Source organism: Tachysurus vachellii, chromosome 18 (assembly GCF_030014155.1).
Source record: "Tachysurus vachellii isolate PV-2020 chromosome 18, HZAU_Pvac_v1, whole genome shotgun sequence".
NCBI classification, from domain to species: domain Eukaryota; kingdom Metazoa; phylum Chordata; class Actinopteri; order Siluriformes; family Bagridae; genus Tachysurus; species Tachysurus vachellii.
This window is the reverse complement of record NC_083477.1, coordinates 10088714-10102893: the sequence shown is the minus strand read 5'-3', so window position 1 is coordinate 10102893 and position 14180 is coordinate 10088714. Positions and strand designations below refer to the sequence as shown.

At 38.6% G+C, this 14180-nt stretch overlaps 1 protein-coding gene across 1 annotated transcript; it reads left to right on the top strand.

Moving 5' to 3' along the window:
• Positions 1-1966: 1966 nt before the first annotated feature.
• Positions 1967-11296, top strand: hs3st3b1a (heparan sulfate (glucosamine) 3-O-sulfotransferase 3B1a). Its single transcript, XM_060892533.1, has 2 exons — positions 1967-2747; positions 9340-11296. Exons 1-2 carry the CDS (start codon positions 2218-2220, stop codon positions 9956-9958), a joined length of 1149 nt encoding a protein of 382 aa, XP_060748516.1. The 5' UTR covers positions 1967-2217; the 3' UTR covers positions 9959-11296.
• The last annotated feature ends 2884 nt before the right edge of the window (positions 11297-14180 follow it).

Sequence of the window (14180 nt, the reverse complement as noted above, 5' to 3'; positions counted from 1 at the left end):
GAATGTCTAAATGTTTGAATGCTTGTCCATGTCTGTACAAGCTAATACTGGTCATTGTCATTGCATAATTTGCACGTATACTGTGTCATTTTCTTTGGTCAGTCTTACCAGTGTAGCCTAGTGGTTAAGGTGTTGGGCTACCAATTGGAAGGTTGTGAGCTCAATCCCAGGTCCACCAAGCTGCTACTGTTGGGCCTCTGTGCAAGGCCCTTAACATCAGTTGTATAAAAAAAATTAAATAATGTAAGTTTCTCTTTATGTGGGCATCTGCCAAATACTGTAAATATAATAGGTCGGCCGTTTATTCGTCACACTGAATCTAAATTGATTTTGAAGCTGCCACAAATATTACACTAAAGCTCCACTGCACTATTAGTATGTGACTACAAGAAAGGGACTGAGAATCATGAATCAACTTTAAATTGATACTTTGAATTGAATTAAAGGTTGTCATACTGTTTGTATTCACAACTCTTTTTAAATTAAATTAATAAAAAGATCCATATGAATGCTAGAGAGCACTGTAAAAATTTTCCGCTGATAAGAGGCTAATAGTACAGTAAAATTTCATTAGAGATGATGTTCAGGACCATGGTGCTCTTTGATGTGTCACCCATAACTTCTCTGAAGTCCCAGTGAAGACAAACAGGCTGGTTCTCTATTTGAAGACATGCATCAGTGTGTGTGTGTGTGTGTGTGTGTGTGTGTGTGTGTGTGTGTGTGTGTATGTGTGTGTAAGGGGTATAGGGGAGGGGGTTGGTTGTCTCTATGCATCGCAAAGCATAACACACAACTCTATTTTACGCATAAGGTCTTCCGGCTGCTGAAACGCTCAGAAGTCTGGATGTTTCCCCTCAGGTGTCTTTGATTTTCGCCTTCTCCCCCATCTCGGTGCCACTTTGATGTGTCAGTCAAAAGCAAACAGGGCACTCGTGAGGAACCAGCCACTGATGATTAAAGTCACAAAGAATATTTTTTTACTCCATTGTATTCACTCATGATATTTTTCACATGGTTACACTTCTAAAAAATATTAGGGCTCTGAGTATTACATGTGGAATATGTGGAATTTCTGCAATAGTTGCTCAAGGCATTTTCTTAATAACAACCAATATTCAGCAACAGGGGTTTATAAGAAAATTGAGAAACTGTTAAACACTTGGAGCAACACACACACACACACACACACACACACACACACACACACACACACACACACACACACACATAAGGGGATTAACAGGCAGTGCTAAAACTCTGACATAGCAGCTCTTTAGTAATGTAATCAGCTCTATGGTAATCCTGCTGGTACTAGAGCTCCAGAGTCTCTTGCCATACACACACACACACAGACACACACACACACACACACACGCACACACACACACACACACACACACACACACACAGTTGCTCAAATTCAACAGGTTTTGCAGATTCATAAGACAAATGAACAACTTGAAGCAAACCCACAGGTTCAGGATAAGGTTTTATGATCAGGATCTATTACACTGAGTCCTGAGTTGACAGAACTGGTCCTCAAAAAGAGTTATTACTATTTTAATATCAGTTAATATAATAGATTTAACATTCAACATTTTGTACCGAGTGATAAAAAATAAAACTGAATGGGAAATAATAATAATAATAATAATCATCATCATCATCATCGAAAAAAATACAGTAATTGTGTACAAGGTGGAGTGAGTCGAATTCTGTGGAATTAATTTTTACTCTTATAAATATCACTTTAAATATTAATTTAATTCGTGTTTAAATTCTTAGCAGAAGAATATCTTATCTTTTTCGTCTTTTCTTTCGTTTTTCAGACTTAAGCCTAATTGGAACTTTATAATAAGGACTGCCTGTGTTCTGTTCCTGGCTTTGATTGGTTAGTCTTAGTGCGAAAACTCCTCCCCCTTTATCAAGAGCTTATGATGCCAGGCGCTCTACACTGGTTACTCACTATCGGTGTAGGAAAGGACACGCGCGCACACGCACACACACAAACACACACACACAAACACACACAAACACACATGCATACATTACGCATTCCCTTCAGGCCTAAAATGTTATGAATACACCATCTTGCACAGAAATCACTCGGACTTAAGGCAATGTCTAGATGTCTTAAGGATTTCTGTGGGGGTTAAAGGAGGAGACACAAGTTGGCCAACATGCGTAACGGGTCGCTGACGCGTAAGCGGCGCTCTTATGGAATATAGCTTGCTGTTTTGTCAAACATCCTGCGCTGTTTCTTTTCACCTGGGAAAAAGTAGACTGTTGTTTGCGTGCATCATGCTGACACTTTGGGCGTACATGCTTTATTGCTGCGTTGGTTATTGCGCTTCAGTGCCCAGATTCACGGTGGACTCGGTTGGGATGAGGACGAACCCGGAGACTGCTGTGGACTCCTTTATCAGCGCAGGGACGCGAAGGGACATTTACGCGAAAGCGCACTCGAGGGACCTGTTAAACAACGAAAACGAGCTGGACAGCAGAGCAAATGAGTGGGATGAGAGCAAGGCTGAGCTAAGGGTTGTGGAAGAGGGGACAGAACCGGCGACAGGTGCCTACAATGGGACAGAGACGAAGAAACTGCCCCAAGCTATCATCATCGGGGTGAAAAAGGGCGGCACGCGCGCGCTGCTCGAGTTCCTGCGTGCGCACCCTGACATCAGGGCTGTGGGCGCAGAGCCACACTTCTTTGACCGGAACTACGATAAAGGGCTCGAGTGGTACAGGTGAGTGTGACACCCTGACCAAAACTATTACTATTACACTATAGTAAATAAATGCATTCACAGCAATTTACTTTTATACCAAATGTTTATTTAGTTAACTCAAATTTAAGGGTATTTCTCATGAGAGTTATTAAAATCTGAATGCACAACTTTCAAGACTAATAATCCAACATCTTAGTCACTAAGATACCACCTAATTTAAAGCAAGCCTACATATATGGACCTTAAAGACCACTACTCTAAAAGATAATTCTAACCTTATACCTAAAACCAGTTGCACTTTCCTAGGTAAAGATGCATAATAAATGTCCAAAACACACTATTGGTGATAACATTCCAGCAACAATAAACAGTTTGGTTCCTTTGTTTCTGAGAGTGTACGCAATGTCATCACAAACTCTTTGTCTGTCAACACTGTAATCATAAACTGTAATTTTGTGTCAACATCGTGATAATCATGATAATGATAATGATGATGATGATGATGTTGATGATGATGATGCTGGCCACCACTTCAGATTTCTAATGGATTAAATAATAGACAGACTGCTTTGTTAAAAGAACATGCTATTAATTAACAAATCATTTGGGAGTTTCAAATCATTTTGTTGATGGATTCATCCTAGGTGTATTTATGCATATGTTACTTATTTTATTTTATGCTTAACATCCACTTACACGACAGTAAAAAAAAATCCCAGTAAAGGTACAATGATGTCAAGGTCATAATAGCCTATGTTAAAACATGTCCTGTCCTGTTACTGTATTGTTGTACTTGTCATAGCTGGAGACAGTTGACAGTTTTGGGTGTCATGTCATAAAAATATAGATGATTCATATTTAAACTGCTAGCAGTGTGATTCATCATCCTTTTGTGTTAGCATTGTTTGTGGGATCATTGCTTTATATAAAACACTCAATCCTATTATTGTTTTCTTGTAGTACATTTACAGGTAAAGATGCTGAACTATAACACTAAAGCTGTTTCAGGAAATCCTTCTTTGGCAGCCTAAGAAAGAAAAACTTAAAAGATATGGGGTCATTCACACACACTACTTTATGTGCAGGTTTGACTCTTCTCAGAATATCGCTTCCCACATAGAGCAAAGTCTGGTAACGGTGAATCAGACCTAAGCTGAACTTTTGTAATCATAAAACAAACACAGCTTATTCAAACACACTGTGAAATGCAGCATATGGTCAGTTTTTCTTACACAACAATACTTTGTGCTTTATATTATACTGACCATTAAATTCTATTTCCAGGCACATAAATAGAAATTTCATTTCAACTATTAGACTTCAACCTAATGTCCATCTATATTATGACAAATCAGTATATGGCTAAAACAAACCAAGCAGCAGTTTTTCAAATCTCTTATGAAGCTTAATAGCTTGATGCTTTTGTATAGATGTTTTACAGTGTGTGGTTACAGGACAGTAAAACACAGTGGTCCACTAAGTGGATTCATATTCATTGGTTGTCTGAATCAGACTGAGACTATGGTCAACCTTTAACCCTTTCCTTGTGTATAAAGTGATTCCCAATTTTTGAAGAATCATTTTTGTGCTTGAATGATAATTGTGTATGATGAAAAGAAAAAAGTAATCACTTTGCTCTCAGCATGTGCTGAATCCAATTCTAAAGTGTGCTTCATACAGTGTTTTTTTAAGAGAAACACACAACTGGATTCTTTCTGTGTGTCTTTGTCTCTGTCCCATCAAAGAGCCGAGAAAGAACTGTTGAGCTAAGCAAAACCATAAACTATATGTAACTGTAAGTCATGTGAAAAAAACTGCTGTCATGAAAAAATGCTTTGGAGAGTTGAGCCTTATGTTTTGGTTATGCTGCTGTGCTCAGGATTGAATGTGGTACTGTAATGGTTTGAATGTCTTAATCAGTCCTAAAGCCAGCAATTTCTGGGCAGCAAAGGCTCAATGCTCTAATGACTGCCCCATTCTGTAAGCCAACACTGTTGTCTAATTAAAACATCTCTGCATGAGGAAGCCTAGTTAGGGCCATGCACTGCTGCCTGACCTCCACCAGCAACTTGCACAATAAAAGCTCTCTAATGACTGCTCAGAGCACAGCTTTCATTGTTAGTCTACACCACTTGTAACTCCTACGTGACCCTGTGAACTCTAATAACACCTCGCTACAGTCAGTGCTGCTGCATGCAAACATTAATGAACAGGACCTTGAGGAAAATATGACTTTTCTCATGTTAAGCTCTTTCTGGGGAGGAATGAAGGATGTTGACCCACTGGATGCAATCAGATGAGCCCAAGAGGCGGATGGCTGCCTTCATCCAGCGGTCCCCACTGAATAGTTCTTAGACAGAAGCCTGTATAAAAGGAGCATGTGGTCAGGAGCCAGTGCCCCCTGTGGAGACATTCAGCTAGACTTGCACTATTGGCGGAACATGGTGAAGGCAGCCATGGGTTTCTACAGAAGCTTTTGGACACAGCAGGGTTTTCAGCAAAAGCTGTGACATTCATGCCCTTGTATGACTTTTCAGAGTCAGCAATGTACTAATTACTTCTTTTGGTCCTAGATATGTCTTGGTTTGCTTCCTTTTGTTTTTGTGCTGACTCAAAGTATGAAATAATCAACACCTGTTTAAGCTTTGTTCATTTTCACATTTTCTGAGGAGAATATTAAAACAAGCAGCACTATGTGTGTGTGAGAGTGTGGCAGATGCTTGCAGTAAATTGAGAGCAAAGCTATTGAGAGCTCAACAGAGGTGGCCAGGCTCTGAAAAGGAGGCGGCAGAGCCCCTGAGGTCTGCATTAACCATGGTGAGAGAGAGCACGCAATTAGAGTGAATTGTGTTGTTTCTTTCTTCACTTTGTATGCAAATGTGCCCAGAAGGGTGAAAGTGTTTTTTGACTAACACAGCATGAACTCTCGGTTGAAAAAAAAAAAGGCAGTGAAAACATTTGGCTCAGGAGGAGTTTCTAAGCACTAGACAGTGATGTACCTGTGGAACTTTCCTCATTGTCACAAATATTTATGGAGAAAATGTACTCCATTGCTCTGAGTAGGGTTATAGATTGCCACTGTCTACATCAGACCTCAACAGGCAGCCCACAGACCAAATGTGGCCCTTATCCATGTTTCAAATGACCTGCCAGACTGCTTCCAGTGAATTTAATAAATCATACTAATGAATAAAAATGTCTACATGTTTTAACTTGAAGTTCACTATAATTGACACAGTTATTCAAATTTCAAACAGGGAACAGTAGCAGCTAGCATTTAATCTGTCAACTAGAGTTCCTTTGTAGTTACTTTAGAAGATTCAGCCTGATATTTTAATGTGAGAGCTTTTAATGTGAGAGTTTTAGGTAGTCTAAAAGCTCAACTCTTGTTCTGTTTGGATTGTGAAAATGCACTTTAAATCAGCAAGAGGTTGAATTGTTAAATATCTGCTCAGTTTTTCATGGTTAATCTACTGTAAGCTTAAAAGGAATCATTCTTAGGTTATTTAAATCACAAGGGAAAATATTTCAAGAATATTCAGTGTCATTTTTTATTTGTATATAGAATTCAAGTGAGTGAACATTAGAAAGACTGCCTCAACTGCCCCACATGTGGCCCATTTGCCATGAAGGATGAATTGTACTGATACAAAGATTTATTTTGGATTTGAAATTCTTTACTCTTATAACTATTCCTTTGTACTATAAGTAAAAAACAAATATTATGACGATGCTTTATTCATATGAAAGTAGGTTTTTAGGAATTGTTTTAACAATACGTAAACATTTCAGACAAGGACTTTATTCTGAAGGCTTAAACTGACATGTCTTTTTCCAGGTAACAGCCCACATAACACGTATTACACACACATACACACACACACACACACACACACACACGCACACATGTGTATGTTCCTGCCTTGAAATTGTACTTTTATGCACCTGCTGTATAATCATCAAATACATAAGGTGTTTTTTCAAGCTGAGAGCAGTGGAAAATGCTATGACAAGCTAAACACAAATGACAAGCCGACATATTGTAGACATAAAAGCTGCCCACATTGTTTTTGACTCAGGTCTGGAACATGTCCTGCAGAAACTGTCAGATTATTTGAAGTGGCTGCATAACACCACCTCATGTCACCTCTTGTGTGGTTTAACAAAGAAGGATGTTCTCACAGGAATTCCCCATACAGGCACACACACACACACACACACACACACACACACACACACACACACACACACACAAACACAAATCTCAATCAGGTTACATTTTCCCTTAAAGCAACATGCTTGAAAGGGCTACAACAACATTTATTCAAGGACAGAATTTGTCTGTTGATCTAGTTGATCACTGGCATGAGAGTTTGCTAGCCTAATAACTACCCAGAGAAGGCCTGTATTCTGGTGCAAATTAGGGCTTTGCCACTTCTACCACCCACTCACCATCTCATTACTGCATTGTGAGTGAACTTCACACCAGCAAACACCCAGCACTCTTAAAGTCTCCAACTTGAGCCTTTGAACCAGCGACCTGATAGCAGATAATGTAAACACAGGTTTTAGAGCCAGCTCTTCAAACGCTAGCTTTTCAGGATCCAGATCTGCAGACATACCTCGCCTCTTCCCAAGACACAACACAACTTCAACAACTATGCACAGCAAAATCTCTTGCCTTTAGATTTATATCTTATGGGAAAATTAGACTGAGTGTTAAGTTCATACAAGCACTCAACATATCAACAGTATAAGAAGCGGTATTTGAAATAGTTTCTAATTCGGTGCAATTTCGGAACAGCATGGTGAAACAAAATGCGTGTGAATGATTCCTCGGACCAGTCCTTTACTATACTGTTCACAACTTAATTCCTACAACCAATACGTTCCCATTTAAGGTTCAAAAATGGATGAAAAACATCCTGCAACATACGATGTCTTACTTTACTAATCTGTCAATTAAGCTAAAACAAATCCTAGCATGTAAAATTTTAACCTAGCAATCAGTTTTAAAGCTAGAATACACTTTCTAACGTTTCTCAGTTAAACTAAACAAAATGCTGCACACAGCTTAATATCTTTAGGCACTAGCAGAGAAGGATCTGCATCTGCATCTGCATACAGTAGGTTACACTGCTGACTAAGTTGAACATCATTTTGTCTTTAAGGTGCCTGTTTTGAGAAATAATTCTCATAGCTCCAATCTATGTTTGTTTTGCTTGGGGACTAAGTGTAAATTTGGATATGTAGTAAGTTTCTGAGTCCCTCGGGCTGCCAGGAACAGCCTCTAGCACTCTGGTTGTGTATCCAAGAGATGGGGAGGATAATTGCAGCGATACTGATTTGCCACCTCTTCTCCCACATGCCCCTCTCTCATTAGCTTGGTGCTTTTTTCAGCCTGTGTGATAATGATTATGGTCTAGGGAGATTTTGGGAGAAGGAGGGATAGAGAGGAAGAGTGATAAAGGAGTGGTTCAGAAGATTACATGGGCATATAAACCATGCCGTGGTTAATGTGGTAGTCAATTAAGGACGACTACTCAGCGCAATTCATCCTGGTGCACTTACCTCCCTTCTCTAGACTCCTTATGATATATGGTTATATTTTCTCTTCACGTTCCTTCTGCCCACCATTCCTCTATCTCTTAATAAATAGCCAGGTTTAAAATTAGGGGAGGACTATTTTAAAACCCTAAAAATTTATTTTTACATTGTTGATTTTACATTGTATATTTCCTCTACAAAAATCTTTAAAAAGGGAATGGCGGACATGGAGGAAATTGGTACAAATATTGCAAAATTTATTTTAAATTCTGATCTATTTCTTACTTTACAGCGAGTAACAGATTTGAGTTTAAAAGCATTGACATAAAAATACACACAAAAGTGTATCATGGTTTTGACATATCCCAATTCAATATCATATTACCCAGGTGTCCTTATTGGTGTTCTCTCATTTCTTTTCTGTCTCTGGAGCACATTAGCTACAAGGATCTGCTTGATGCTGGAAAGCACCTAGTGCTGCATAATCCCCACTTGGCCTGCATCAGCCATTCCCTGAATACAGGCTAAAGTTAAATGGTTAGTTTCCCAATTATGGACCAGTCTGACCCTGCTGACAGGGCCAGCAAGGGAATAACCATTACACAGGTTCAGATATGCACAAGATGCCATCGAATGAAATTCTCCTTCTTGCATTTTCCTCAAAGGACCACTTGATTGTAGCTGACAAACGACAAATTTTATTAGTGAATCACTCTGAATGTTACATGCACCATATTTACAATACATTTTAATAACTATATAACACCTATAGCACATTTATAGGTGTTAAACACAAGGTACTCTATTGTGGATATTGTTGGTAAGGCATTTTTTATTATATGGAGATTATCAGGAAATTTGTTAAATGAACATGACCATAAGGGGACACTTGTTTTTTTCTTGATGGCAGTTCTTTATAGAACCTTTGATTTCTCTAAGTGGCAGTAGATTATGGATCATAAACACAGCAAGAAACCTGGGCCAGAGACAGAAAAATGTGGATAAAATGTGAAATACTCCTGTTGATAGTTTTTTAGCACTCATCTTTTGTCTTGTCTTATAGAGAGCTGATGCCTAAGACTATAAGGGGGCAAATCACCATGGAAAAGACCCCCAGCTACTTTGTGACCAAGGAGGTCCCAGGTCGCATCTATGCCATGTCGAAGGACACTAAGCTGATTGTGGTGGTGCGGGACCCAGTTACGCGAGCCATCTCAGACTACACTCAAACACGTTCCAAGAAACCTGACATACCCTCCTTTGAGAGCCTGACCTTCAAGAATGCATCAACAGGCGTGATTGATGCCACATGGAGTGCCTTGCAGATCGGTATGTATGCCCGGCACCTGAAGCGCTGGCTGCAGTTTTTCCCACTCAGTCAGATCCTGTTTGTGAGTGGTGAACGACTAATCACTGACCCAGCTGGTGAGATGGCACGTGTGCAGGACTTCCTGCACTTGAGGAGATTGGTCACTGAGAAACACTTCCACTTCAATCCAGCCAAGGGCTTCCCATGCCTGAAGAAGCCATCAAGCAACAGCAAGCCCCACTGCCTGGGCAAAACCAAAGGACGCACACATCCAAACATCCACCCCACCGTGGTGCATCAACTGCAAGACTTCTACAAGCCATTTAACAAAAGGTTTTACCTCATGACTGGGCAAGATTTTGGTTGGGGTTGACAAATGACACTTTGTAAAAGATTTTATTTGTGTAAAAAATCAGAAGTCTATTTTATGATAATTTATTGCTGTCATTCCATTTTTATGGAAATTGGTGAACTTATTATTTAATAGGTTTGAGTAATTGCATTACCAAATTGAGTACTTTGTAGTGAATGACCAATAGGAATTCAAATGAGGAGAAATGTCCCCAAAAGGAATACAAAAGCACAATGAAATTAGTAACGGGTAAGCAGTGAGCCAGTCTTTTGCAGAGAAAATGTTCTTTTTCTTTAGTCCATCCATCAAGCAATAACATCTCTTTCAGTGTCCATACAATTCGTATGCTTAGAAGCCTTGCATTCCAGAGCCTAATCAAATTCTTCCAGGAGACCATTATCCCATAATTCCTTCTCATCATTTGATTAATCTTACAGAATGGATCTTTTAGGTTGGGTCACTTTTGGGCGCCAGCTGATCCACCACTAATTCAGGTTGACCAATACACTAAATGATAACACCAAAGCTCTAGGAAAAAAAAACAGTCATTATATTTATTAAACCCTGGAAGGAATTCATAGCACAACAGTGCTTAATGTGCTTATGGAATATAATTTTTATGATTATATTTTTATAAGTGAAAATTTTTACCTGATGTCTGGGAAATACTGAGAATTTAATGTAGGTCTAATGTTGCCAAAAGGTGCAAACCCTTTGATCAGGGAGTAAACAAATGCTCAATACTCAAATACTCCACAAGCAAGTGTTTCTTACTTAAGAGTACATGTTTTAGTGTCATGTCCTTGGTATTTTGTTAGAGAACAGAATTGGGAGGACAGATACTCCCAAATTCTTTGGCAGAGAAGAGCAGGACCATTAGACCTATTTGGATGACCTCAGAAATGGTCTTTGGGACTAAACAAAATAAATAAATAAACTGAAATGCTGATTAAGCCATGTTTGTCCTAAACATAAACGGTTTGATTCAAGGAAATCAGAGGACATGGTTTAAATTCTTTGGCGGAAAATCGTATCATGGATTTTGTTATTTCATACACAATGTATTTTCAATAGTTATGTTATCAGAGAAACGCCATGATGTTTAAGCCATAAGTTATATTATCAGGCAAAGCAAAAAAAGGAAAAAGTTAAAAATATAGTTGGTTGAGTTTTATTCAACCCTAATAAAGATATTTTCTCTTCTTATGGCTTTCCAGAGTAAGCTGGTCAAATCAAATACTATTGTGGTATTGAAATGTTGTTTTCTTTAACCTCACTCTCTGTCAGGAGGTTGAGACCATGAATACTTTATGATACAGTATTCTTCTGCAATGATAAAATAAATCTATTTTACCAAAATACTGGTCTTGCCCACTTGCTTTCTCTGCTGCCATTAACAGCCAGCATGCTCTGGCAAGAAGAAGACAGTTCTGTCCAGTGTTATAGTTTTATATTATTTATAGATATGAACTGAAGCAAATGGATCACTCTAGCATGACTCTGCTGTTGAGAATGGGCTCCTGTAAGGCTGTCACTGAGCTCTACAGTCACCACTACCGTGGGGTTCATCATGTGTTCCATTGAGTCATCCAGCTAATGAGAAAAAGCACTACACAGTTGCATTTGTGTTACTGCTGAGTCAACTGAGCTGTGCACAGTATGGGAATGCAGGGAGCCACTGTAGTCAACTTTTATGTTGGGAAAATGTTGTAGAGAGTGAGGGTGAGCTGCTTCAAGCTGGAGCAGTTTCTTCCTTCTAATTGATTACATTTATCACAAGAGATTTATGACTGTTTCTGTTTCACTTTGTCACAAGAGTACAGCTGTCAGAGTGTACATAAGATTCAGAAGGCGTGTGTGTGTGTTTGTGTTTGTGTGTGTGAGTGTGTGTGTACGTGTGCCTACATGACATTATTTTTAATTTTTAATATCTAATGCTTAATCTTATTTGCAAATGACTGCTTATTTAAGATCTGAAACAAGATGTTATTATTATTCTTAATCTGAATCTTATTTATCAGTACACAGATTACAAAAAGAGCTCATAAATGGCAGCAGACCTGCTCCTGAAAGCCTTCTCCTCAATTAGAGGGACAGTGGAATATTGTGTGCATGTATGTGCATGTGTAATGTGTCACATCTGAAGACACCAAAGACCCTGTTTCCTACAATCATGTCTGCGCCAGACTCACCTTCCCAGCACCCACCTGTACGTCCTCGTTCCCAGTTGCCAGCCTTCTGATTGTATTCATCAAGTTCTGGCTAGTACTGCTTGAAAGTGTCTTTGTTTTACTTTGTGCTGCCCCTTTTGATATTGATTATCAGTTTTTTCTTTTTTTTCCTTTTGCACATCAACCAAACTGTGCCTTTTGTTACTTTTGTCTTTGCCTAATGTTATTTTGGATAGTTCACTGAATCTCTTCCTAATTTTGTGATTTGTTCTTATTAAACTGACCTGCACTTGCATCCACTCCCCAGAATTTGTATTCCTGACAGTATGTAGATAATGTAATGTAATGAAGTGACAGTATTTGTATTGTTTGTTGTACCTATATCAGCTGCTAAGGATGAATAGAGGCTTAAAGACATCTAATGCTGGTAATGAATTTGGTCTTTGTGTGTCTCAAACTTCATATTTGACCACTGGGACCACTCTCATAGTTATGAGCTTTATATTGTGTGTTTTCTGTAAATAGTTGCATAAAGTGTTTTTGCACTTTGAGGAGTTACAGTGCTGATACAGATCCCCAGTGACCTATTCAATCAAACACACAAGGATTAAAATATCTAAAGGTCTTTACCGTTTTTATTAAAAAAACAAAATAAAAAAAAAGCCAAATCTAAACAAGCTAGCTTTAGTTACTTAGAAATATACTGAGATTTAAATTAGACTTAGGTTTAGATGTATCATTAACTGCAATAAAAATGATGGCAATATTAGGTCATTACTTTTGTGTGTGTGTGTGGTGTGTGTGTGTGTGTGTGTGTGTGTGTGTGTAATCAAGCTATAATTGCTATGCTCCCAGCTGGGACAATGTTGTTTGTGTAGATGTCCTCAGGCTGTTGTGTGCAAAGCTTCAGTTGTCTCCAGGTTGTGAAGCTCAGTGAGTTAACACCTGGCAATTCACAACACTCTCTTCTCAAGTAAAGCCGACAGGGAGAATGAAGAAAGCCAGAAAACTGGGTTCAGTGAATGGGGATTAGAAACAACAGGCTGCCATTGTGTTATACCATTTAGGGATGGATATGTATGAAAACACACTTCACATTGCATGCAGTTGGCTAATGAAATGATGTTTGCTCATGTATGTGCCCATATGAGTCCCAGGATGTCTTTAGTAAAGGGTGACTGTAAATCCCAAAGCCTTTTAATGAAGTTAGGCACTAAAATCCATGTTATCTCCCGTAAGCCACTTGAGCAGAAAGTGCCAGGTACACTGTGATGAGCTGCACTGATTACATGACACCTGGACTTGTAAGTAAATTAAATAAAGATTGAATGTAGGAAAGGTTATGAGATAAAGACTCTAATGTATTTGCATATTGCCATTTTGATGATCAGTCTAAATATCACCAGCAATCTAGTAAAAATGCCTTTTGTGAAGAAACACAAGGATTTTCTTTAGGCTGGATTTCGAAATCGTTTCTGCACATATTTGAGTGAAATAAAAACAACTTTTGTTAAAGACAAAACAAGCAGCAACTCATCAATCATGTCATGCATGTCTATGAACTGTTCCAGTCATAATATTTACACCAAACGTCCTGTGGATGAAGAGATCTGCAGTCATCAATTAAACAAATGCCTTGAGTTCATTCACTTTGTGCTTTCATTTCTACTTGACACTGCTTAATATTAGTTCAGAAAGAACATATCCTGCTTCGTCCTGGAATTCTGGGTTGAGTTCGTTCGTGATACTGGAGGGGAACTGGCTAATGTCCATAACATTCTCTATTCCTGTAAACTAGTTTATGGTTATATTTCGACTGCTGGTGGTGACAGGCCCATCAGGAAATGGCCAGAAGTAAAGGAAATCCAACACAGGACTCTCAAGATTATTCACCTTTCACTGCATATCAGCTATACTTTGAGGTTTTCTAATCACAAATTGTCAGAGGAAACACGTGAGACTTTGGTGGAAAAATTGATATTTGATATATGAAAAATTATAATGATTTTATTTATCTTTATTTAAAGATATCTGCTTTTGAAATAATAGAAATAGTAAAAGTTGTGCTCATA